General features: G+C 37.9%; 1 protein-coding gene across 3 annotated transcripts in view; it reads left to right on the plus strand.

Annotated features, from left to right (window-relative positions):
- Positions 1 to 27,709, plus strand: part of ZNF385B (zinc finger protein 385B) — a 318,788-nt gene that overhangs the window by 203,688 nt on the left and 87,391 nt on the right. For all 3 annotated transcript variants that reach the window (XM_047085894.1, XM_047085895.1, XM_047085896.1), the window contains one exon: positions 27,453 to 27,598. In XM_047085894.1, coding sequence (XP_046941850.1) covers positions 27,453 to 27,598 — 146 coding nt within the window. The remainder of the gene's footprint in view (positions 1 to 27,452; positions 27,599 to 27,709) is intronic.

The following is a 27,709-nucleotide window of genomic DNA, read 5'->3' on the forward strand; positions in this document are numbered from 1 at the left end:
ACAGAGCAACTTGGTCAGAGAGGGCAGAGGAGGACCTGGAGAGACATATCTCAGGAGGCAGGGCTAAAGAGAAGTTCAAGAAGGAAGGAGGCAGACAGCAAGAGAAGCAGCAAGCAAACCCACTTCTTTCTCATTAGCCTTGCCTCCTCAACCTGGCGTCTTCACAGTCCCTCTCACACGACTCTTCTGAACCACGAGGGAAGATGTTAGGTGGTCCACCATTGTTTCTGTACTTATGTTAATGATTTATGCCATGTGAAGAATACAATTTCCTCTGTGTGCAAGTATGACATTGGATTAGGCTCTTTTAACGTCACTTCCATCTAGTTTGTTTATAGGCTTTGTGGCTTTTAATGGTCTTTTCCTGTAAGGAGCTACAATTAATTTGACTATAATGTGAGTGTTTCAATAGTCATTATTTTTGTGGTTACCCGGCAGATTTCACCATTGTTTACACAGGGATATTTTTTAGTCCACTCTGCTCCTTGTTCAGGATGTAACAGATAAATACCTTGCTCAGAGCCAAACAGAAATAGTTTAGATTCCACTTCCATGGACTTTCTACTTTGTTGTTTGCATTAAGAGAACTCCTAACAATTTTGAAAAGGATAAACAGAAAAGTTTATTTTATTGTACAGTGTTCTGAGTAGGACAGTGCTGCCTGTCTGATTCATATCAGTTCTGGTCTGTATTTTATCCACAGAATCATGCAGTTCTGTTGTTCCCTGGATAGATGGTGGTTTAGATATGTTTCCCCCACTGCAAAACGCAGTTCACATGTAGGATTCAAACCCCTTAATCTAGGCATGAGTAGTACTTCTACTGAGGCATTCTCATTGTGTTAAGTTTTACTTGCCCATTCTTCCTAGGGAAAGATTTTGTTATCAGTCTTAAAGATCATCATAGTAAAGAAGTGATTTTAAAAAATCATTCCTTTTGGTTCACAGGTATACGGGTCTGTGTAAAGATAAAGTAAGACGGATCTAATAATACTATACTTTTTATCAGGCAAATGTCAAAACTCGCTATAAGCCTTATTTCCTATGGCATTTTGGTGAATTCTCTTTGATTCTGCTTCTTTTATTTATGAAAAAAACTAAGATATAAAGAAATAAAGAATTTTATCCAAAGCCGCACAGGCATTAGATATGAGTAACCTTGGTAATGCTGATGCAACAACTTGACTTTTTCCTCTAAGCTTGCTTAAAATATTGATAGAGCCCTTGAAAGCTTTATCATCCACTTTTCTTTTTTTCCTCACATAGCATCGATTTCTATTTTTTTAACTTTAAAAATTCACATAGCACAATTGTTAAGAAGTTCAAAAATAACTTTCTTAAATTTGGCTTTTCACCTAAATTTTGTATTATTTTTTAAAGACCCAACTGTACTGCATATAATACAGCTAATAAATAATGCAGACAATGTTCATCAATACTGAGAAAAATGACACATTTACTTTTGAAAAGTTTGTTTTCAAAAACTGAACCCATCCTTTAGCGTCTTTTTGTTTGTTTGTTTGCTTGTTTGTTTTTGTTTTTACTTTTTCCTGGTTGCTGCTAATTCCATAAAGGATCGATAGCATATCAGTTGATGTATAGTATGGCAAAATAAAAAATAAAAATTACATTATTCCTTTTATCCAAAACTAAGTGCTATTACTTAAAATGTTCCTTCTGGTATTAATAGCCCATGTGAAATTCTTAGAGATTCAGAAGAGACTTTAACTCAGATATATGGATAAGGATTGATTTCTGTAATCGATGTACTATGAAATGCGTGTGTAAAGTCTGAGAAGATGGTAGGGAGGGATATGTACTAGCCATTCTCTACATAACTTTCTTCGTCTTTAAAGGATCAACATTTATTAGGTTGACATCAAATACCTGAGAGCAAATTTTGCCGTAATGACTAAATCTGAACTTTGCTGTAGTATTTGAGATACCCCAAAATCAAATATAACTGAAAATTCTGACCCATTGTCATTTATTGAATAGTCCTGGTAACTTTTATGATAGCAAAGTGTTTTAAACAAATGATGGTATTTTACAGATGAATGAAAAATGAGAGCCTCATCTAAGGATTCCCCTTTTCATGGCTATTGCTTATCCACCCTTCCTCCTGATGGTAGAAAACAAGCAGGGCACAGTGGGAAGAGGAGGCCCCCAAAGTCTAGCACTTAGGCCCTGGACTCTCAGTCCTAGTGTGTGGCGTAGAAAGATGAAAATCAAAAGCCATTGAGTTGGAGTGGTGCTGAGGTCATCGCTCAGAAACCAAGTTTCCCTTCTAGCTTTCACCTCCATCTGCTTTCCTTCTCTGTGACTGATCCCTCCATCTACCCAGGTTGGGAGCTTTGCTTTATTTAGTGCATTGGTTGTTAGCCCCATGTCCAAACATTTATTGTGTCCTATTGATTCTACCCCTTTGGCCAATCTTCTCACTGCAGCCTAACCCTCAATTTATGCTAAGATCGTCTCTCACCTTGCTATAATGCCTCCTACTTGGACTCAGCACCATCAGCCCTGCTCCTCCCTCCTACCCTTTCCCCACCAGCTCCTCTTGCACATACACGTAACCCATGTTTCAACCACTGATGTTCCTAACAAAGAAGTCTCATCATGTCAGGCCCTTGTTTAAAATCTTCCCTTGACTCCCCTTCAACTTTAGGTCAAGTCTGAGCACATTAACATGACTTATAAGACCTGCATTGGTCTTTTCAAGTTTACCTCTCCAGGAACATTTCTCACCCCAGAGACATACATTGGTCAAGACTGAAATTCTTTCAGTTCAGGGCACCATGCCTGCTCTAGCTGAAGGCCTGGCCTCATGTGTACTTCCCTCTACTTAAAACATACATGGAACCAGCTCCTCCTCTTCTACTTCATTCTTACCTTTTGCCTAGCTGAATCCTACTCCAGGTTTTCAGTTTAATCCCTCACTTTTTCAAAAAAACCTAACTGGACACCCATGAAAGAGCTCCCTTAGTATAGCCAGTATCACTCCTATCATCACACTTGTCGTGCTCTCTTTTAAATGCCTCTATTTTCAAGTGGACCTGTCACAGGCAGTTAGCTCCACAGTGGCAGGGACTAACTGAGGGTTTCTCGTCCATTGTTACATGCATAGCACCTAGTACAGTGTGTGGCTTATAATCAGCCATCATTAAATGTCAGATGTTTGGATAGATGGATTTCATACCAAGTCATCAGTAAAAGTAGAATGAGGAAAATAGGTACCAAAGCAGATATGGAGCCATATCAAAGGGATCCAAGGACCAGGAAGGCTGAGAAAGAACAGCACTGGCAAGTAGAAAAGCAGGCAGGCCTGCCCTGTCCTGTCCCATTGTATGCAAGGTCCGAGACAAGGATAAAAATTGATGCCCATGTTTACCTATTATAAACTATTATAAAGTTTAAAAATCAAGGCACTAAGCTGCTAAACAAAGTATATTTCATCCTTTTATCCTGACAAATATATATTCATAAAAACCTGAGAAGGCCAGGTTTTATTTTAGAATTCCCAGACATGTCAGAGTTCTGTGCCAGAACAGGGAAGCACAAAGTGGCTCCTGTCCCACCCTCTTTTTTTTTTTTTTTTTATCCTGGCCCAGTCCTATACTGTAGGAGTATGGACCTCCAATCCTGGCTGCCAAGCTCTACCTATGGAAAACAGCCATTCTGGTCCCACATAGGTATTATCTGCCTCAAGGGAGAGAGGTCTAGAAGAAACCTATGTAGGTCCTGGAAGTAGTTCCAGGGCCATTTGAGGATGAACATATGGAATCCCAGATACCCAGAATGTGGCTTAGAAGTGGGGGGGAGGAGAGGGTAGACACCATGTGGACCAATCCCCTTGGTCTACAGTCTGGGGAGAGGCCTGGTCAGAGAGGGTTGTGTCTAAGGATGATATTGCAAGCAGTTGACCTGGATTTATTCTGGAGCTTATACTCCTGGTGTATTCCAAGTGTGTATCTGTGAGGGTGTAGCATTATCAAGAACTGTCTAATAATGTATTTTTTAAAAACCCATTCAAATACATGAATATACCTTGAAGGTTGTAGATAACATCTCTCCTAACTAACCTCTCGTTTCTACTTCAAGACCAGTCTACTTCAAGACTCTCTGTTCTGTTCTATTCTGGGAAGCAGCTAAAAACACAGTCTTTCCAGCTAAAACAGATTCTGAGTTGTGAATTGGTTCGAGTTCTGAGTTGTCCATTTACTGGCTGTGGAGCCCTGGGCAGAGTTCTTCATCTGATGGGTGGAGGTAATAAAATCTTCCTCTAGGGTTATAGCTGAAGTACATGAGGTTAAAGTCTTTAAAAGGCTTAGCTCAAGTAAATGCTCAACAGATCATAGTGCTGTCATCATCATCATAATCACTGTCATTATTTTTACAGCTGTTATTCCTTATTGTCGGTAACTATTGCAATGACCTTGGGCAAGTCATGTAACCTCTGAGAACCTCAATTTCTTCATCCATAAAATGAGGTCTTTGGAGCAGAGGATAACTAAAATTCTGCCCAGTTAAGAGCAGGGACTTTTTGGAGTTCTTTCTTTTTCAGTTTACATTATACCTGAACTTGACCCCAGGCTACATTGTAAATTGTTAGTGGAAGTTCCTGCTATGCATATAATATCACTAGGAGTCCTATTTTAAGCAAACCTTATATTGAAAATCTAAATCTTTCTTAAAAACTGGAAAAGTTTGGATTAAATATGCAGTTTATGAGGCAAGTATTTGCTTTACAGAAAGATTCGTGGTAGAGTTCCTTTGCTCACTGGTTCTTCTAGTACATTAAAAATCAAATTTGATTTGCAAAAAGATATTCTTTGCCTGGAACTATTAAGAAACAACTATTAAGATTAAAAATCTCTGTGAATCATAGAATCCTTTGAAAATTGGTTACATCTGATTCCACTTTCCCCAAAAATGAGCATGGTTGCAAATATTTGCATAGAATTCTTGGAGAGGGGGAGTCCATGGATCCTAATTTAAGAACCCAAAACAAAAACAAAAAGCAAAAACAAAGCCAATGAAAATGGAATGTGCCGAGGATATTGGAGTCATTTCTAAATGCAGACCTCCAAACACCTGGCCCTTTTCAGTTTTAGAGAAAGAGAGAATTAACATTTATTGAAGGCATAGTCTGTGCCAGACACTGTGCTAAGCATTTTATATGTGTTATGATGTTCTTCTACTTGCAAACCTAAAAAAGGTAGGTATTTCTGTTGAGAAAAATGAGGTTCAGATAGTAACTCGCCAAAGTGACATCTTTAGTTAATAAATAGTAGAAGCAAAATTTGAACTGGACTCTGACTCTAAAGCAACTACAACACAAGAAAAAGCCCTAAATTCCTTCACATCTCTTCTCAAGCTCCCAAATCTTTATAAAAGATAATCACAGAACTTCAGAGATTTCTCTTCCTTAGAGAACTTCTTACAGAGGAACGCCCTAAGCCAACTTCATGTTGACCATCACATGATCCCTTGCCCATGGTGTTGCTGTTTCACTGGAGCTGGGCTGACTTACTTGTAGGGGTGCTAAGCTGCTGTTGGGATGGGATGCGGCAGGCAGAGAGCTGAGGGATGATGGATTCTGTTTGCTGGATGTGATTCAAAAGTTCTGATCCTCTACGTGCCCCAGTAAGGGTTTCAGCTGACATCTGTGTAAAATAGTTGTCAGCTGAGGAGCACAGAAGTGGCCTGTCAGACTCAGAATGTCCCATTTGCCAAGTCTCACATGAGAAAAGTGAAGACAGGTCTCACGGGGAAAAGAAGACCTGCTTTCCAAAAGATTTATTACATAAGGGTCATGTTGCATAACATGTGCTATGCCCAGTAGACACCACTCCTCCTTGATTCATTCATATTTTGCAAGGTAACTAATTAATCTCTTTAAAAAGGAGAGAATAGATGGAGGAGAACAAACAAAGGGCCTTATGTGAATGACAAAACAAGCTGAGTCTTCTTGGAATTCTGTCTTGGTTCTATAAGCTAATATTGAACTTTCTTTGTAAACAGCCTGACCAAATACTGTGCAGAAATCACTGAGGTTTGTACACTTTAAGACCTTATATATCAAGGTGAGATCTGTATCCCCATGTTCTAACCTGTCAAAACAAGAACATTCTTGGTGAGTTGGAAATAACAATCACAAATCCATTTTTGGTTTCAAGTAATTTTAGGATATGCTATCTTATCACCTCAGACTTCACAGTGTGTCCTAGAAAAGCATGCTGTTTTCACAGTGATATTAAAGGCACAGTGAGATTTGGTATTTGATTTAGATTATCCTCATGATTTCCCACATGATATAGAACTGCTTCACGAAGTCACTTGCTGCTAAGCATTTCAGACCTTTATGTGGCAGTAATGAGAAAAACAACTGCTTGGAAATGTTTAGGAGTAAAACATGCATATTTAGAAGTAGCTGACATTTGATATGTAATTTTTCTTATATGCTATGTATGATGCAAGGCATTCTCTGCCTAGCGTGAAGACAGTGCCTTCTTTTTATATCAGCAAGGCAGCATAGCATAGTGGTCAAAGTAGGGACTCTCGGACCAGACAATACTGGTTTGAACACCAACTCTGCCACTTACCTGCTTTGTGCTCTTGAGCAAGGTACTTAGTCTTTGTGTGCCCTGTTTTCTCATCTACAAAATGTCAGTAATAGTAAGTTCCTCCCTTGCTGTGTTAATGTGAAGATCGGGTGAATTAATACGTGCATAATGTGCTTAGAAGAGTGTTGGCATATAATAAACGTTATGTTTTAGCCACTGTTACACAAATGTGTGAAGATGACTAATAAACCCTACAGTGGGTGTTAGAGGGTTCAAAAAAGAAGTTGGTTTGTCCTTCGTTCAGAATAAGGCTTTACCTGAGTTTCTTTGTATCTCTGTATTCAGAAAGCACTAACTAGGATGGCTTCTGTTGTCTTGTTTTGTCTGCATATCAGTCAGTGATCCCATAACATCTGTAGGCAAAGGATCCTCATGTACCTACAAATGGAAATGTGCACCAAATACTTGGTAGATTGAATAAATACCATGTCTCATATATCATACTCTTGCCAAATGTATGTCAGCCCTGTGATAATGATATACCTTTATTTTAAATGTTCCTGACTTCATATCAGCACTGTATATAATCAGTGAATACTCAGGGGAAAGAAAAGAATAACAATATCTGGGGAGTCCTTCAAATCATTTGATGCATAAAAAGTATCTTCATACTTGTAAAGGCTGGGGAATTATAGTCATTCATTCATTCAAAATCTGTATTGGGTGCCTATCTGCGGCCTAGCACTGTTCCAGAGCCGGGAATAAAACACCTAGAATATAGCTGCTTCTGTGATGGAGATTATATTCTAGTAAGAGGAGACAATGAACAAGTAAACGAATAAAACAAAATAATTTTAGAAACAAATAAGTGGATGGCGTAAATAAAACAGAACCATGTAATAGAGGAAACACCTTGCTGAAGACCTCAGCTGAAACACAACTGAATTTGGGGATCAGAATTCCCAAAACGAGAAAGGGAACAAGAAAGGCAAAAGCCTTGAGATAAGAGTGAATTTGACATGTTCAAGAAAGAGAAAAGAAGCTTGGGTCTTGAAAGGGGGAAGGGTGGGCAAGTGGAGGTGATACAAGGTGGGGTTATGTAAGTAAGCAGAGGCTTAATCATGTGGCAAATGTAGGCCATGGTAAGGAAAGATTTTATGCAAAGTGTTGTGGGAAGCCATTATGCACTGGAATAACACAATAAGATTTGTATTTTTAAAGTTTGTTTATCTGCTGTGAGGAGACCAAGTATAAGGGAACATAAATGTTCCCAGAAAGATCCATTCAGAGCCATTAGCTGTGGTCCAGATAGATGCTGATGGCTTGGACTAGGAGGTGGCAGTGACATGGAGAGAACCAGAAAGATTTGTAATATGTGCTGGGAGTACAACCAGGACTTGGTAATAGTCCGGAAATAGGTGGTGAGCCAAAGGCGAAACCAAGGAATCATGTATTTTAAGGTCTTACTTAAGTCCTGCCCTCACAGTGAAACTTCTCCAGCCATTCTAACTCACTTCTCTCTCCTTTTGGTGGAGCAGTTGTTTTTTGAGCTCATAATATGTATAAGGCACAGTTCCTAGTGTTTAGGATACATTAGTGAACAAAAGACATATCCCTGCCCTTGTGAGGTTGTATTCTCTCCTGTACTACTTCTTTCCCTGGGCCTATGATTCACACTAAATTGTATGTGTCTTTGTATTATTCTCTAAGTGTTTCAGATATATTATTTTTGTTCTGCAATTAGTCACCTTCTCAAGGACCAAGGACCCCAGTTCTCAGTTTATCATGATGTCTAGCTCACTACTGGGTGGGGAGGAGGGGAGCAAAAGTAACAGTGAAAATATGTCTTCTTTGTTGATAATAATGTCTTGTTTATAGGCTTGCCTACTTTAAATAAATTTGTGAAAATCCAAAATTGCAATTCAGATAATTGGAAAGGCAATCATTTTTCCATTAAAAAGGGATTATTTACTCACTGAAGAGTTACTTTAAAATAACAGACTCCCCTAATGAATGTAATTAAAAGTTTGTTAACAGGCCATCATGTATTTGTCAGGGGATGTGGGCAAAGGAACTGAAGCTAGAGTATCAGGGGCCACAATCAATTTAAAATTAATCCAAAATGAAGACAAAGAAGCTGAAATTTAGAATTGTAATTAAAGAAGAAAATAATTTCTGATTTCTGAAATTTAAACATATTGACTTTATAGGAGACTTTCATTTTCTAAATTTACCATTTATAATCGACAGTTATAAATTGATTCTTTAACCAGAGCACATTCATCCTGGCAATGAAAAGTAATCATCTGAATACACACAAAAAAATTGGCTTCTGGTTATAACTTTTGGAGTATGCCTTAAAATATGAAGAAGAAAACAAAATTCATGGTGTTATGTTTTATAAAGGAGTTTGAGCACTTCATAAGCACTCATAGAATATTGACTCCTTTTCCTGACCCCTTGTAGTAATGTTGGCATTGAGGTGCTCTTGCTAATGTAATATTCTAGCTACTACACCTGTCTGGTGGGTTAATTAACTTTGGAGCACTATTCCAGGAATCCAGTGAACGTTTAGGACTTTATGTGAAAAATGCTTCTAGGTTCTAGAATAACTTTAAACCCAAGGTTAAGAAAACACCCCATTTATAAGGGGCCCTCTAAAACTTGTTTCTGTATATCTCACCATGTTTCCTCTTTGAAGACCATCATAATTACCAAGGGGAAAGAAAACCTTTAATCAGGTAGTATGCAGCAGCACAGTTCATGTAAGAGTGTACATGCCATTCCTCTTACCTCATTCATTCATTCGGTACATTTGTTGAGTGCTTTCTCTTGGCTAGTCCCTAGGCAAAAGCAGCACATCATGTTTGTCCCTAACCCGGAAGAGCTTATAGCTTCTTGGGGGAAAGGATACACAATAGAATGACTTAAATACTGTAAAGGACATATTAGTGAAATGTATCACAGGTTCAAAGGAGAACGAGATACTTTATTCTGATGGAAGTAGAAAGACTTCCTAGAAGAGATGTCATTTAAAATGCCACTTAAGGGGTGCCTGGGTTGTTCAGTTGATTAAGCCTGCGACTTAGGCCTATGTCGTGATCTCACGGCTCCTGAGTTCGAGCCCCGGGTCAGGCTGTGTGCTGACAGATCAGAGCCTGGAGCCTGCTTCAGATTCTGTGTCTCCCTCTCTCTCTGCCCCATCCCCACTTGCACTCTGTTCTCTCTGTCTCTCAAAATGAATAAACGTTAAAATTTTTTTAATAAAAAATAAAATAAAATAAAATAAAATAAAATAAAATAAAATAAAATAAAATAAAATAAAATAAAATAAAATAAAATGCTACTTGAGGGTAGAATGAGAAGGGATAGAAAGGCAAGGGCATCCTGGGAAGCCTAAGCAAAGTGATAGAACTAAGAAAGTATGTATATATAAGAGCCAACCAGTGCTTCATGCAGTAGACATTTCTAGAGCAACTACTTACTAGGTGTAGGGCACCAAAAAGCCAGAGACAGAAAGAAAAACATTTTGTCCTTGCCCTTGAGAAATAGTTCAGTTTAGCATATCTTAGAAAGTTTTCAGTTAAGAACAATGAGGGATGCTGAACTGAGATGTTGTAATTGTATACTCTGGTGATGGTTTTGGTGATGGTGATGGTAATGCCTATCATTTGCTAAATCCTTCAATGTGCTGTATGCGCTACTAAGAATTTACATGCACTAGTTCCTTCAGGTCTCCTCATGAGATATGATTGGTGTTTTTATTCCTACTTGTCAGCTGAGAAAACAGGCTTAACAAGTCAATTAATTCATTTAATGTTGCCCAGCTGGTAAGTAGCAGAGTAGAGATTTGAACAGGTGTACAGTATTGGATTTCAGAGCCTGTAACTCACTAAGGGGAACAATGGAAGACATTTGAATAGGCAAATAATTGATTTGAGCTGCCCTTCCCAAGAATTCACTTAACCACAGGGGGAATACCGTGATTAAAGAATTCTAGTAGTAAGCAGCCAATGAGGATCTAAATGACGGTAATGGTAATAGGTATGAAAAGGGGAAGGAGGTGAAAGATGTCCTAAAGATAACTAGCTTGATTTAGGGGCAAGGAAGAGGGTAAAGTTAAATACCATTCTTCAAGTTTTAGAGTCTATATAACCAGAAAACTCATGGTCCAGGGCAGTGAAATAAAGACCACCAGAGGAAGAATGTCCCTTCTGGTGATGGAGGGGAGCTGGTGTGACTAGTTTAATTTTGTACAAGTTGAACTTGAGATGCCAAGGGGATAATACAGGTGCGAGGAGTCCAGCAGGTGTTCAGAAATACAAAAGTTGATCTTGGAAAAGAGGTGTTTAGAGGTCAAGGAGGACTGATAAAGGACTTCAAAACCATAGTTTTATTAAGATGGGGAAATCAGAAGCCAGATTTATGAAGTGAAAAGGATAGTAAAAAAAAAAAGTGAAGAAGGAAGTAGGCTATGCTAAAAGGAACTGAAGTTAAGGGAAATGAGAGAATGGCTGGTAGACTAAAAGGCTGACAGAAATAAGGGAAGTTTTCTTTGTTTTCTTTAAGAATGAAATGACTTGACTGAAGAACGATGGTAACTTATGGAGTTAAATTTTGTAATCAGTGGGGCTGCACTAACTCAAGGGCATACGTGATGGGTTAGCCAGGTAAGAGATGCCTGGTGACTCCTTGAGAGTCATTCAGACTCTTGTCACCCCCTTTAGATCACCACTTAAATGCCACCTCTCTGCTAAGGCCTTTAGCTTTCCCATAGAAGCTTAAGTTCTCTATCACGTTCTCCTACCGCTTTTAGTACATATATGCATGCACCATGGACCACAATGATCAGTGTGTTTCACATCACCTGGAGGGCTGGTTAAAACACAGATTTCTGAGGGGCATCTGGGTGGCTCAGTCAGTGAAGCATCCTACTCTTGATTTTGGCTCAGGTCATAATCTTGCGGTTCGTGAGATCAAGTCCTGCATTCGACTCCATGCTGTGAACGAGGAGCCTGCTTGGGATTCTTTCTCTCCTTCTTTCTCTGCCCCCACCTTTTCCCTTTCTCTCAAAATAAATAAATAAGCTTAAAAACAACAACAACAACAACAACAACAACACAGATTTCTGAGTCCCACTCTCAGAGTTTATAATTCTGGGATGGAGCCTGGAAATTTGCTTTGCTTTGCTTCTCAGGTGATGCTGACGCTTCTGGTTTGGGGACCGCACTTTGTATACTACTAAAGTAAACAAAGGACCTATGGGAGGTACACATAAAGGTTTGGGAGTTTGAGTATGGACTAGTATGTCAGACCTAGAAATGTTCTGGAAAATACTCCAGGAATCAGGCATGATTTAAGGGCAGGCAAAAAAGAATGGAATTATTTGCCTGGCTCCATGAAAGAAAAATACTTCTAAGGAAGTAACAACATAATCCCTACTGAACACAGTTTTCTTAGGAGGGGTCTAGATTTTTTAATTTAGGTGTAGATTTTTAAAAATAAAAAATTAAGGGTGCCTGGGTGGCTCAGTCGGTTGAGCGTCCGACTTGGGCTCAGGTCATGACCTCACAGTTCATGAGTTCGAGCCATGCGTTGCCTCTGTACTGACAGCTCAGAGCCTGGAGCCTGCTTCCGATTCTGTGTCTCCCTCTCTCACTACCCCTCCCCCACTCTCTCACTCTCTTTCAAAAATAAATAAACATTAAAAAAATTTTTTTAAATAAATAAAAATTAAAATTAAAAATTAAAGTGAAAACCACAGCAGTGACTATAAGTTTATTTTAATCATGAACAACTAAATATTATGTGAGCAAGAAATGCACAATTGCTATTTGGGGAGAAATAAGTATAGAGCTGGCATGCTATGTTCCATTTAGAATGCTATTTTGTTTTATTCATAACAACTGAGATCACGGGGCTTGGAGATATGCACTAATTCTAAGAGCTGGTTTTATAACTATCATTTTGATTGCTGCATCTAATTATTTCCTTAGGTTTACCTGTCCCTGATGGCTACCATGCAAATCTGACATAAGCAGATATATCAGATCTCTGGATTTGAATGGGTGCAGTTTGCTTTGTACGTCACTAAAGTGTTGGCTGTGGTTGGCAAATGTGCTAAGTTGCACAACCAAAGGTGCAAAATCCTTCCTGACATTTAAAAGATCAATCATTTCAAGTTTCTTTCATTCAGCCAAATGTCCACTAAGCGAACTCATCAATATCAATGACAATCAGCCTAGCATAAGCAAAATAACCAGTAAGTCATAGCCATACTGCATAACACGGACGTAACAGAAGCTTATTATGATCACATGGTCAGATGCCACTAGATGAAGAGTGAAATTAGACATATGAGTACATAATGTATCCTTTTAGTTCCAAGCCTATACAACTGCTAATTTCACCATGAAATTCTCCCACATGATTGAAATTAGGTTTTTGACATTGAAAAGCATAAACATCCCTATTAATGTTATCAACATCAAATTGTTACCTGCTTTAGTCTTTTTTAATTATATGCTGTGAATCTTTATTTAAAACCTAAAAATGTACAGGCAAGGAAAGAAATTATTGAGGCCTAATGGTATGCAGATAAATTATTCTGGACTAACAGAATAAAAATGAAGTTCGTATTTTGAGAACGTTTAGTTGCCCACCCAGAAAAGAAAAAACAACAACAACAATCCCTTTAAGTCTAAGTGACACCATAAATTCCAAATTGGTATAATAAATAAATATTTTGAGAGAGTTACAGTGTTTTGTTGGGAAGGAGAGGTGAGTGTCAGATGATCTGATTTCATTTTTACTATGGCTGAGTGGTAGTTTCTGAGTAGCCGAGTACCTGGGAGCTACTCAGAAAAATTACATGAAAGAAAGTAATTGTCAGTCTTTTAGGATATATTTGGTTCAGTGTCGTCAGAAGGTAGTCTGCCCTCTCCCTGGAATCAAGTTGCAAACACTATCCTCAATAGTAATTAGAGCTAAGCGGCAATTACAGGACGTATGATTTGTTCAGACGCACTGCCTGTCGGCTGTTTCCTAGCACCACATTTCACAGAAGCACCAGGTTGAAATGATGGAATTATTTATCTCTCAATGTAATACTTCGTACAGTGCTTGAATGCAGGAGTGAACGTGGACTGTAATCTTAAAAACGAAGGTAAGCATTGCTGGCTGATCAGCATTTACACCTCAGGGAACTTTTTCATGAAGTATGTGACAAAAATGTAAAACAGCTAAAATCAATTTCAGAAAAAGAGAAAAGGATCAGAATTAGAGCAAATAGAATTTGCTAATTTTACAACTCCCCTGTTCAAGATCATCTTGGTTTTCCTGGTTTGTTTTTATTTAAATTGTAATATTGGTTCACTTTGCTATATATAATAAAGATGTGACTGATTTCCCACATCTCCTCTATCCTTTTTCTTTTGAAGTTTGTCTCAGAATAGCTGGTAGGTAAAGATGAAATTCATGTTTAATCCAAGTATTTAGAGCCCTCTCTCACTTTTTCCTTCAGGAAATCTGTTTAAGCTGATGATTGTCCCGATTCAAGAATGCACATTCAAACTGACAGAACAGTGGCTAGTAGCCTGTCACTAAATTAGGTGACGTGGGTGATTTGCACTCTTATCCCTATCTTTGTGATAAGCGTGTTTTAAGCTTTTAATGTTTCATCTAGTTCAAATCAAAATTCAGTGACTTCAATGTTTACTTAGACCCTTGGGCATAGAAATCTCTCTGGAAACTAGGTAAGTTTAGCTCCTCAAGAGGGAGTATTGTCTGTTATGAGGATGGATGTGGTTTGTATGTCCATAGTAGATGCTTGTAAAATTCTCATTTCTGTTTTAATGTTATTGCTTTAGTTCCCCCCCAAAAAATCCTTTTTTTTTTCAATTTTGCCATTTTTTTGAACATGAATAAATATTACTGTTAGTAAAGAGCTTATGAAGTCTTGGCAGCAGGTAGATAGATGTTTTATCTCGTAGTCCCCAGTAGGATTTCAGGTGGTTGGAAAATATTGAAAGAGCATCAACTTCTTTCATTCTGTCTCATTGGTGAATTAGAGGTGTAAACACTGAGGGTTCAGTAGACTCTTGAAAAAATGAGTAGATTGAAGCCCATGAGCCTTCATTTTTCCAAGGTCCTAGAGACTCTGTGATGTTAGACTTCTTAGCAGACACTTGCTCAGTGGAGTTATCACAATTAGGCTAGTATCTGATTTTGGAAGAAAATTGTTTTTCTCGCCCTGGGTCCATGATTGGCTTCAATCTGTATATTTGCTTTGTCATGGAATCATTTATCTTTAGCACCATTTTCTTCATCAGAAAAATGTGGGATGATCATAAGCCATGTAACAGATTAGATATCTACTTAGTATATTTTAAAGCACCTTGTGCTCTGTAATGAAAAGTTATAGTATTTGTATAACCCAGGACACTGATGACAAATTTCTATACAAATATACCACTAAAATCTAACTTCTTAACTTGCTCTACGTTGTCATGGGTATGGCAGATATTATGTGAGTATATATTGAAAACAATCCTCAGTTGTTGGAACTGACATGACTATTTGAGACATAACCAGAGATATGACCTTCATCTAATTGGTTTATCTTGTCACAGGGACAAACTTGTCCTGATACCAGTAAAATCTTGCTATTTGTCTTTTGATTTGTAGAAGCAAATATTGAAAACAAAATGAATGCTGCAAAAGAAGGCAGATGACAAAGTTTGAGTGCTTTCTGGTTCCCAGGCAGTATTATGGTGAAAGAGAGAGAGAGAGACAGAGACAAAGAGACAAGAGACAGGTACATACACATGCAGAGATAGAAAGACATAGAAACAGAGACATGAGAGGGATGAGAGATAAGAGAGGCAGAAAATACAAACAGGTGAGAGGGAGGGAGACTAGAGAGACAGGGAAGGATAAGAAGGAGAGAGAAAGAGGGTGTTAGAGAAAAAAAAAAGACAGACACAAGTCAATCAAAGTTTGGAAATAGAAATTGTGCAATTTTGGAACTTTGGGTTCTTTTCTACATTTTCTTTAACTGGAAACATGCTTTCTCAAATTAAATACATTGAGCCCTAGGTCTATTACTTTTCCATTTGCATCCTTTAAAGCAAAGGGAGCTTAAAAGGCTGTTTGAAGTTCAGAAGAGACCAAGAGTCAAAACAAATGTTCGTCTAAAAAAAAAACATTTCCATTCCTTTCTTGCTTTATAAAGCAAATCACTGACAAGGAAAATGATAAGTGCTATGATTAAATTCTCTACTTTCCATGTGGCACTTTATTAAAAAATCATTATGTCTTTGACTTTTGGTGTTCTTTGGGGAAGTGAGAATCATTTGAGAAGCCAAATAGAAATTCCATAGAAGAAAAACTGGCACAAAGTCAGTATAATGGCACAAGAATAAACATGATACACAGGGACAGGGGGCAATCATTTATGATGAATCACTTCCAATGCAGAAAATCCTTGGGCATTCATTGGAGGGCCTTATCTGATGCGGTTTTGCATATCACTACTGCCCCAGAAGCTGCCTGAATGACTGAAGCAAGTAGCATCAATTTCTAGGATGTCAGGACAATGGCAGAGTTCCAAGAAGCCGTATCAGGGGTTGGCCATTCCGTTCAATATCCACTAAAGACCCTTTGGAGTGCAAGCCTCCCCTTAGGTCACAGGACTCCATGTTTCTCAGGATAAGGGTGATACCACATTGCCTCCCAGCTGCTCAGCTCCTTTCTTGGAAGGGATTGGATGGCCTGCTTAACTAAGTTGTACCTCCTTATATAGTTTTTGCTCTGTTCTACTTCATTCTCTACAGATTTCTACAATACAGTCAAAGATAAAAGGGAGGAAAATCATTTTAGGAGTGAGATGTTAAGAAATTCCAAATAAGGAATTGGTGCTAATTCTAGTCTCTGTAACATTAAGCCAAACTTAACCACTCTTCCCTCCCTCCTCAAGTCCCCCTCATGTTTTTCCCTAAGTGAACCTCACTATCTCCCTATTACTTACAGTCTCTGCTTGCTCTATTCCTGGCGTGGCCAGATTAGTCACCCCATACCAGGTTTCCACAGGGATGAAATGGCAGCTTTCACGAGTCCTGGCAGCCACATGGGAGCCATGTCTATGGTTCCTGGATGAAAATGGCTTCTTGGCTGATGGGGGACCAAGAATGGCCTTATCTATGATGGTCACCATGATCATAATCCACTAGAATTTGTCCTGAATTCTCTACAGTGCATTATAATTATGGTGGCCATAGAATATGTATGCAGAAAGGAAAAAGGGTTATAGCACAGTTGTTACTATCCTGTTTATTCCCAAACTGTGCTTCCTAGGAGCCTATTACTTTTTTCTTTTTTCTTTTTTTTTTTAACATAGGCAACAGCTTTTGAATAGCTTTGAAATGTTTAGTTAATATTTAAGCTAAGGAAACCTCTTTTCTCTACCAAAGTGGGAGTAGAGAGCACTGGCAGAGCAAATACTAACTCTGTTTCTTTAAATTGAGCAAGCTTCTGGAGAAAAAGTGTCTTTTTAAAGGACCATTAAGTAAATCACTATTCCTTTTCACCCTGTTTGGTTCTTAAATGCAAATAGCCAAGTCACTGAATGCAAGAACTGAAATTTGCTGAAACTAGGGGGCAAAACATTTTGTATCCTGGAGCTAGAATGTATAGCAGCAGCTGGATGGATTGACCTCCTGAGTTGCTGTATGCAGTGCCTTCAGCCTGGCCCTTTAGTGAGCTGCAGAGGAGAGGCATAAAGACAGACCCAGAGAGGCCTCAATGACCCTGCTGTTTTGATCTGCTCCGATGGAAGGTCAGTTGCCATTGCTTGGAAAAATGTGTCTTTTCAGATAGCACTTTTGTTGCAGTACTGATAGTCCTTCAGTATAAAAATCACCAAAAAATGCATGTGTGCCTCCTGGTATGAAGCTATTTGAATTAGTTGTATTGATCCAAACAGTACAGCTGAAAGCATAGTTTTGATGGGGTTTGTTGTTCTCTTTTTTATATCATTGGGAATATTAAAAAAATTGTTTAAAATGAGGTGTTGCAATCAATCTTCTGCTGTTCTTAAATGTTGCCTCATGGCCACACTGACTTTTTCCTTTGATTTAGTTTCTTTCATTATTCATATTAATAAAACATTAAAATTAAAATCTCATTGAAAAATGAATACTCCTAAATTTTAGTCAAAATATAAAAAGAAAACAGACCATCTATTTAAATTTTTAAAGAAGATAAAGACTTCAACATATGATTCTTGTACGTCTTTGATTGTATTGACTTAAATATTCGAAACAATGTCTCTGGGCAATGGGAACTCTAAATGTGAGTCTACCGTCAGTCAGGTATCATGCTGGATTAAATTCTTAATCATTTATCTCATGTAAAATTAAGGGTAGATTCTTTTTTTTTTAATGTTTATTTATTTTGTGAGAGCATAAGCGGGTAAGGGCGGGGAGAGAGAGATAGAGAGAGAGAATCCCAAGCAGGCCCGGCGCTGCCAGTGTAGAGCCCGACATGGGGCTCAAGCCCACAAACCGTGAGATCATGGCCTGAGCTGAAATCAAGAGTCGGACACTTAACCAACTGAACCACTCAGGTACCCCAAAGGTAGATTCTTATATTATGTTTAGCTCTAAAATGTTATGAGATATAATTCCTCTAGAAGTATTCAACGGTTTGAGAAAAATGGTTATTGGGAATAAGAGGGTCTGTATTTTTTGAAGGTTTCTAAAATAAGTCATAGTTTAAAAAAATAAAAATAAAATAAAATAAAATAAAATAAAATAAAATAAAATAAAAAGTCTCAGTTCCATGAGGCCATTAGGTCCTTCACATGCTGTAAAGAGAAAGCAAAAAGTTCCTCTGTAACAGAAAAAGGCTTCAGACTTCATGAAAGCATCTTGATGCCATAGACAGGAATCATTGGGCAAATGTAGCACAGGACCATCTCCCTGTCTCTTTTTGCCAGAAAGTTTCGTCAGGCTACAGTGACCTCCCAATCCATGCTCGACCTCAGACAATTTTAGTAAAGCCCTGTCTGGAGATAATTTTGGCTTCTCCAAAGACTTGGTAATTTAGGAACTAAGCTCATGACATTCCCTTTTGATAAGTCAGGTATATTAAAAACTATTTCAAAAAAATGATAAAGCACTTGTCAGAACCCTGTTTTCCTTTCTTTGAGTTTCCTTTCTTGCATGGTCATGCTTAATAATGTCAGGTTACAGGTGGGAAAACTATAACAAAGCAAAAATATTGTCCATTCAGCTTCAAAGAAGACAATTGATCCTCAAGACTTTTTCTGAAAACCAATTATCTTCTTTACTTAAATTCTGAAATTCTCAGATTTTTCAATTCTACCTCAAAAACGGATGACAGCTATTGAGGTATCTACATGTGTAATCATATGATATTTTGGTACTACAGAGTAAAAAAATCTGACCCTTTCTTTCAACATTTAAATGTAAGAAAGTCAGTGCATGGGCAAAATATTCAGATATAAATGAATCCCGACGTGGCTGTAAGTATTCTATCGCCACACATTCAAAAGGCCATCCATTGCATCTTAGTAAAAGATACATCGTTTTGTGTAAAAGCTGGCATATTACTACTAAACCCAAAGGACATTGTGGCTTAAAATCCATCATGATGTGGCTTCACTGCTGTTTTTTGAGGCAGCACTTCATTATTGCCCATAAACTTCAGTGTGATACTCAGAAGGATTTATTTTTAAATGCAACATTCTGCCAGGATGCCGCTGTTGGACTCTCTGGAGGGAACCCTGAGGTGCCCCAAGGGAGATCCAGGAGCAGAACTGCCAATTGTTAAGATTTTATGGACTCAGAGTTCTAGATACACATTTTTCTCTTTGGCATCAGTAGATTTTGTGTCAGTCTCTTCCATCCACTTAAGAAATTCAGCAAGGAAGCATCAGCATTAAAGGGAAATTTTATTTTCTCACAAATCATTTTGAGCAAAATCAAGCTGGCAGGGGGAAAAAAACATCATATTCATCCTAAAAGTATACAAACCTGACAGCGTTTGAAGATGTTCTTCTTATTGGAGAATTTTGCCTGTATTTGCCAAAATAGTTTACTAAAATTATTATCATTGGACACATTACTTCTAAAAAGTTTCTGGTGAAGTATAACATACAGAAATGTGCACATAAGTGTACGGTTGAATGAATGTACATAAACATAACATACCTGTGTAACTGGCACCAAGACCAGGTAGAAGACATTTCCAGCACCTTAGAAGCCCGTCTCATGCTCCACCCACCCTTCCTACAAGGATAGCCCTATCCTAACAGTATAGATTAGTTTTGTCTGATTTTGTACTCTGTGTAAATTGGTATTATACAGCATATTGATATGCTTCCTGATTTTAGGGTTTTTTTTAACATTATGTTTGCAGGGTCTGTTTGTTGTTGCGTGTAATTATAAGTCATTTGTCTTCATTGCTATATTCCATTATGTGAATGTTTTATTGCATGAAGAACCAAAATTACTTATTTCTACTGTTGATGGGTTAATTAGCTAATTTCCAGTTTGGGGCATTGTAAATAGTATTGCTATGAGCATTCTAGTGCATATTATTTCTGTTAGGCAAATACCTAAGGCTGGACTTGCTGAGTCATAGGGTATGTATATATTCAGTTTTAGTAGATATTGCTGGTTATCCAAAGTGGTCGTAACCATTGACACCAGAGGGGAGGAGGTTGGGGGGGTGGGCTAAATAGGTGATAGGGAATAAGAAGGGCACTTGTTGTGATGAGCACTGGGTAATGTATGGAAGTGGTGAATCACTATATTGTACACCTGAAGCTCTATTACTCTGTATGCTAACTGGAATTTAAATGAAAACTGAAAAAAAAAGTTCTAGTTGCTCCATATCCTTGTCAGCACTTGATAATCTCAATCTTTCTTCATTGTAGCCATTCTTGTGGGTATGTAGTGATATCTCATTGAAGTTTTAATTTGCATATCCCTAATGACTAATGAAGTTAAGCACTTTTTCATATTTACTGGCCATTTTAGTATATATTTTTGTGAAGTGTCTATTCTTCTACCCATGTTTTCTGTCATGTTTTCATTTTCTTATTGATCTATAGGAGTTCTTTATTCTAGATTAAAGTCCTTTGTCAAAATCTCTATTTTATTATTATCTCCCACTCTGTGGATTACCTTTTCATTTCCTTGATATGTCATATTCCCACAGATTTATTCTTCATAGAGTATATTGTCAATTTTTTTCTTTTATGATTAACACCTTTTGTTTCCTATTTAAGAAATCTTTGCTTACTCCAAGGTCATAAAGATGTTCTGCTTTTCTCTTTCCTGTTTGATCTTTTAAGCCAGAAATGCTAAGAATATCTTGAATGCTTAAGAAAGTTTTGAATTGTAATACATCTGGTTTTCTCCATGTTTTTTGCTTATGCAGTTCACCCTACCATTCTACCATATTCACCTCTCAAAATACGCATCATTCCTCGAGTCTTATCTTAAGAGATAGCTCATCTATGAAAACATTTATGAACCCAACTCCTAAACAGATGTAATTTCTTTCTTTCTTGAACCCCTTTAGCATTTTGTTGATAATTTGTGATCCCTGACATATCCTGCCTTTTCTAACTATTGAACTTAAGTATTTATTCTCCCGGGATATGGTGTAACGTGAGAGGAGTAGGAATAGTTCATAACTCCAGTAACCAAAGCTTGGTATGTGTCAGGCACAGGATTAAGCATTTTTCTTAGAAAAGTACTACCAGTCCTATGCCGTAGGTACTCTTATTTTCCCCAATTTATACAAAAGAAAATAGAGGTTGTCCACATTTGCACAAGAAAGTAGTAGACCTGAACTCCTGAACTGGTACCTTTCACTTGCGTAGAACAGCATTGCCTGAAGGACATGCCAAGCATTAATGGTTCCAGAATCTCTGTGGGGGTGGGGGTGGGGGGGAAGAATTGGTTCATGCTCAAGAAATTGAGAGTAGAAATTATATCTGCCTCGACATTCACAGTGCCTGTTACTATATTGTAAGCTGCAAGATGTCTTGCAAAAAAGAATCACTTTAAACTTTGTTGAAGCCAGCATTTTTTAAATGTATTTGAGGACAGAATCTTTTTCACTTAACAACTTTACATATAACCCACTTTATGGAATGATGACATGGGCTTTAGAGTCAGTCAAACAAGAACTGAAACTGAGGCCTTACTACCTACCGCATACTAGGTGATCTCAGTCTCTTTAAGCCTCACCCTTCTCATCTGTAAAACGGGATAATAATACAAGCCTCATAGAATTGTATTATAATTTAATAAAATAAGGAACACAAATCACTTAGCCATATATAAAGTAATATCTCATTAAATGGTAGTAGTGGTTTATCTTCTCCAAAAAGTAAAATAAATTCTGTCTGATTCAGTTTATATAGTCCCTGCAGCTGTTAGCACTATGGCTTTACAGTTGTTCATCCATAGTATTTATGAAATTAAATAATACTATTACTTAGGGAAGGTTATTTTTAGATAAATATATTGTAGAAGCATTTCCTATAGAGTATTAAAGAAATCTTATATATTTTAGTTACCAGTATCAATCACTACATTAGGATCAAATAAAAGTTTCAACTAACTTCCAGCTTCAAAGAAGATTGAACATTTTAAATATCTTAATTCAATGGTAAAATGCTGTCTGCAGCCGGAGCATGTGCCGAGATAACTGAAGTGTTTTCAAGTGTGTAATTTGGTGACCATAGCACAGTAGTAAAGAACAAAATCCAGTAGTCAAATTTCCTGGATTTTCATATTGCCTTCTCCATGTACAAAATACTTGTGGTTGAGCTTATCTCCTTTGTGACTCAGTTTCTCATCTGTAAAATGGGGCTAGTAATAATACCTTGTTTATTAGGTTATTGTGAACACATATGTATAATTTACACATATACTCTTTTTTTTTAAGTCATTTATTTCGAGAGAGCACACCCGTGCAAGAGCATGGGAGGAGCAGAGAGAGAGAGGGCAAGAGAGATTCCCAAACAGACTCTGCAATGTCAGGTCAGAGCCCAACGCAGGGCTCGATCCCACGAACCGTGAGATCAACATATACTCTTAATATATACAGAAATCAGTATATAATATATAATAATGTATAAAGATGTAAATGATATAAACATATAATTTAATATACCTCAATGAGTATATATGGATATACACATACAGATGTGTATATATATTCTTATGTGTGTCTACGTATGTACATACATATGTAATGTGCTGAGAATGGTGCCTGGCACACAGTATGCACTATAAAAATGTTATCTCTCAGTTTTTATGTGGCCTTTTCAGAAACAAACCCTTTTCAGTCACATAGCCTATTCACATAGCCACCTCCTTATGACTACAGTAGATCTCCTGATACCTTAGTTTTCCTCACATGACAGACTGATGAAAGAAAGGAAATGGTGAGAGAGAGACCACAGGAGATGCTGGTTGGTGATTGTTCTGGTAAGAGGGAAGGTTACTCACTAAAGCTGAGAAAGCAATAAAAACAGAAAACTGAGTTTGGTAGAACTTGAAACGCCACTCATTTTAATTTCTTTAAAGACGTCTTTGGGGCGCCTGGGTGGCGCAGTCGGTTAAACGTCCGACTTCAGCCAGGTCACGATCTCGCGGTCCGTGAGTTCGAGCCCCGCGTCAGGCTCTGGGCTGATGCCTCGGAGCCTGGAGCCTGTTTCCGATTCTGTGTCTCCCTCTCTCTCTGCCCCTCCCCCGTTCATGCTGTGTCTCTCTCTGTCCCAAAAATAAATAAAAAACGTTGAAAAAAATTAAAAAAAAAAAAAGACGTCTTTGGGGGGAAAAATAGATATCTTTGGGAGTTCTATAATTGGCATTGCCTCTACCTAATAGACTTTTATAATATGCTAAGCTTTTTATTTTAGTACTCAATAAAACAGACATACATAATAATGGCATAAGAAGAAACTACTTCTGCAGGATATAGAATATAGATTTGATCTCATTCTGTAAATGCTTCTTCACACAGTTTTTCTGTGACTTTGGAGTTTTCTCCTTCTAACGCTGAGGTGTTTCGTTTGCTCGTGTTATGGTACATAGGGAAGAACCACTAGAAAGCCTCACAGCTATCACCTAAACCCTCAAGGTAATATTTCTAAACGTGAAAGATCACAGCAATAATGTCAAGTGTTGCCTAACTCTCAAATGAGGTGTTATTGTGATGAATTACGATATAATCCGTTGACATAATAAAGCACCTATTATGTTACAGAGGCAGTTGGCTGTAATAATAGTTTTATGATCATAGTGGTGTGTTGTCTTTCTCATATTATTGGTTTCATAGTTATAGATGAAAACAACTTGGAATTTACAGTGAAAATGAAACTGGGGGGAGAGGCTTAATTGCATTCATAGGGGGAGTATATGAACATGTGGAATTTCCATGGTGAGAGTGGTGACTGTTACATCTTTGGGGTATACATGCTGGTGTGTGTGTGTGTGTGTGTGTGTATTTCATTTTAGGTCAGGGAGTCTGATCAATATATATACAGCAAGTGATATAAAATCTTTATTGTCAAACAAGGTAGAGCCCTATTATGACTTAATTCATTATTATATATACCAGATTATATCCTAGGCTTTGAAATAAAGCTACATATAGGAGGTATCTTACATAATATTGCCAAATCATACAAAAGACAAAGGTTGGTCCTGTCCCCTGGGCGGAGCAATGTGAAGGATTTCTATGCTGAAATCCATGCTCATCCATTGTATTTCCAACCCTCTTTTTTTTTTTTTTTTCTCAGCAAATTGAAGAGAAATTAAGCATTTTCTTGCAGGATACAATGTATTTTGGCCATATTTCTGCTTGTATCTGCCACTAAATTTTGGGCATCCTAGGGTGAGGAGAAATGCTTCCCAGCCTCAGAACAGTAGTAAAATCGGGAATAAGGTGACAGGGGATTAAAACCTAACCCAGCCTGTGCAAAAAAGTGCACTTTATCCCCATTCATCTCCCACTTGGAAAAACTTCCTCTGAAGCCGTGGGTCTTGGTGAAGCAATCTGAAAAAGCAGGTCTTAAAAGTGAAAACAGCAAGGTTGAGGTGAAGGGAATAGATGAAAGCAGTTTGTATTTATTCAGGAGATCTACCAGTGCTTTAAAACAATCTGTGTTTAACATGGCAAATTGTCTGTCATTAAAATGCTAATGAATGGTAAACAGCTGCTAAGTTTTTATGCTAATGAATGGTGGCTGCGAAGTAGTTCTCAAGCCTTGTCTTTATTAGCATAGATATTTGATTGGGTAAAGGGGGATCATTGCGCATTCTGACCTTTGTTGATGGAGCAATCTGTTTGTCAGGTTCTGTGTTGCCTTACATTTGAGTTGAGTTTGTTAGTACAAAATGACTTTTGCCAGGCCCTCTGATGCCGTGTGCTGCTGGTGTTATCAGAGTGTTACCATTATGGGCTTAAGGAAAAAACTTTGCTTTTTGGTGAGTGGGGGAGACCCATGATGGCAAAATAATTCATCCGTTCATCAGGCAGCTTGAAGTAGAGTAGTTCTGCATACTTTCTAGACTTTAGGCTTTTGACAATTATAATAATTGTGAGTTGTATATCGTTCTAAAATAAGAAATATCTTTTTTTTAATTTAGCTACAGCTTTAAAGCAAAGCTTTTAAAATAAATATTTTAATAAGTGCTTCTGCAGCATTTGAAATACTGACATAATATATCATCTTGGATCTATAAGCTCTGAAGTTAGCAGTGACTGTAACGTCACCTAATTAGAAGAAAAAGTGTAATTAAATACAGGGTGGTCATGTGAATGCCAGGCTGAGATCAGAGTATTTACTTTGGCATCTGAAAAACAACATTACTGTTTGATCTATACTTTTGGTTGATTCTATTTTTGCTGAGTCCTACTCTACATTCCCTAATGGATGAGGCTGACCTGAAGACTTGCCATTACAGATAAATGCTTCAGACGCCTTTTTCTTTTTTTCTGCTTTTAGGATCAATGTAAATGAGGCATGATAGTCCATTAAACACTATTACTAATAATGTTCTGGAATGATTTGAAATATAATGCAGAGTTTATTAAGAAAATCCATTATCCAAAAATATATCATTGAAATAGAAATTTTAATTATTCTGGAACACTGTGTGAGGACGTTGGTAGAAGTTTTAATAGTTGGAGCATTTCCCCATACTGTTTATTTCTCCTTCAAGTCAGTAGGAGATTTTTGGCATATGATTATTTGTGGTCCTATATAGACATGCTGGGAGAAATTGGAACCCTCATACACTGCTTGTGGTACTATAAAATGGCTCAGGCATTTTGGAAAACAGTCTGAACGTTCTCAAAACATTAAACCATATGATTACCATATGACCCAATAATCCCCAATTCTACTCTTGCGTATATAGCAAAGAGAACTAAAAATGCATCTCCACACAAAAACTTACAGACAAATGTTCATAGCAGCATTACTCAGAATATCCAAAAAGTGGAAACAACCCAAATGCCCATCAACTGATGAATGAATAAGGAAAAAGTGAGTCTATTTCAATGGAATATTTCACAGCCTTAAAAAGGAATGAAATCTCATACATGCTACAACATGGATGTGCCTTGAAAACATTATGCCAAGTGAAAGAAGCTTGTCACAAAGGAACTCATATTGTATGACTTCATTTAAATGAAATGTCCATAATAGACAAACCTAGAAACAGAATGGAGTAGTGGTTGCCAGGAGCTGGGCGTGTTGAGAGGAAGTGTGGAATGACTGCTAATGGGTATGGAGTTTCTTCTAGGGATTGTGAAAATGTTCTAAAATTGATTGTGGTGATGTGCACCGCTCTGCAGAAATGCTAAAAACCATTGAATTGTATACGTTAAGTGGGAGAATTGTCCAGTATGTGAATTACATCTCAATAAAGTTATAGTTAAAAAAAAAAAAGGCACACCTGAGCCTGTGTCTCAGAGAGCCACCTGCATCAGCAGCTACTCACCTACAGTATGTGGAGGCTTCAGAAGAATGCTTGTTACTTGGAGAGGAGTGCTTTAAATTTCCCACACATGGTTTAGCCGAGATTCCTAAAGAGATGACAGCTAATTTAATTGTTTAAAAAAAGGGGGGGGGGTTAGTGGCTACAATAACACAAAGCTCGTTAGAAATAAAAGTTGGAGACAAATACTTGAGTTCCTGTCCCAACTTCTCCCCGTCCCCCAATACCATGCCCCACCCAGGCAGTAATCACTCCTTTTGGGTTCCCTAACTATCCAATGTCTAGACTACTTATTGCCCTCACAGCAAGGGCAAGCTTCACTTTGGTTTTTTTAGAGATAAAATTGTTTGAGTCATAATTTTCTTGGGAGCAGTCACTATGAGTCCGAGGTTTTTTGTTCCCCTTGTAAAAACCCTATAATTATCTTTGATGTGCATAAAGCATGCCTACTAGCTGTTCAATAACTGACTAGTAAAGAGCATCTGCTGCAAGAACCTCATCCCCTCCTCTCTCCTACATTTTTGACTACTCAGCGACAATGGTTGAACCCACAGGATGATCTCATTCTGCCCCACCTGCCAGCAGAATCTGTGTAGTTTGTATCTCTGAGCAGCCCTTGGCCCCTGCCGTAGGGAAGTATTCTGCATCACTGTCTCACATAATGAACAAGAAGACCCCTTTTAACTGTATTCTCTCCTCCTGTGCCATTTGCTTACTTTCAGCATAACTCTCTTGCTCTGGGGTTGCAGCTCAGCAGTCCTCTTTTTGCATGGTTGGTTGGGGGTAGATGGATAGGAGGAAGATTGAATTCATTTTTGTTTTGTTCTTGGCAGGCAGTACATGCCACACTGCTACACTTCCTGCTCTTGTGCGCACACCTACCCTGATGATGCAGCCTTCACTGGATATCAAACCATTTCCACTGTCTTTTCCAGTGGACAGTAGTTCTGCTGTGGGGCTCTTTCCAAATTTTAACACAGTGAGTAAATGCATTTTTATTTTATTTGTGTCCTCCTCAATCTCTTTCATTCCAGTTGTGAATAGGCAATAGATATAGCCTGTTTCCAAAGTGTGTAATTTTAGACCATAT

Source organism: Lynx rufus, unplaced genomic scaffold (assembly GCF_022079265.1).
Source record: "Lynx rufus isolate CCGP_SWC_20201006 ecotype Redwood Valley unplaced genomic scaffold, mLynRuf1.p SCAF_2, whole genome shotgun sequence".
Lineage (NCBI taxonomy): Eukaryota > Metazoa > Chordata > Mammalia > Carnivora > Felidae > Lynx > Lynx rufus.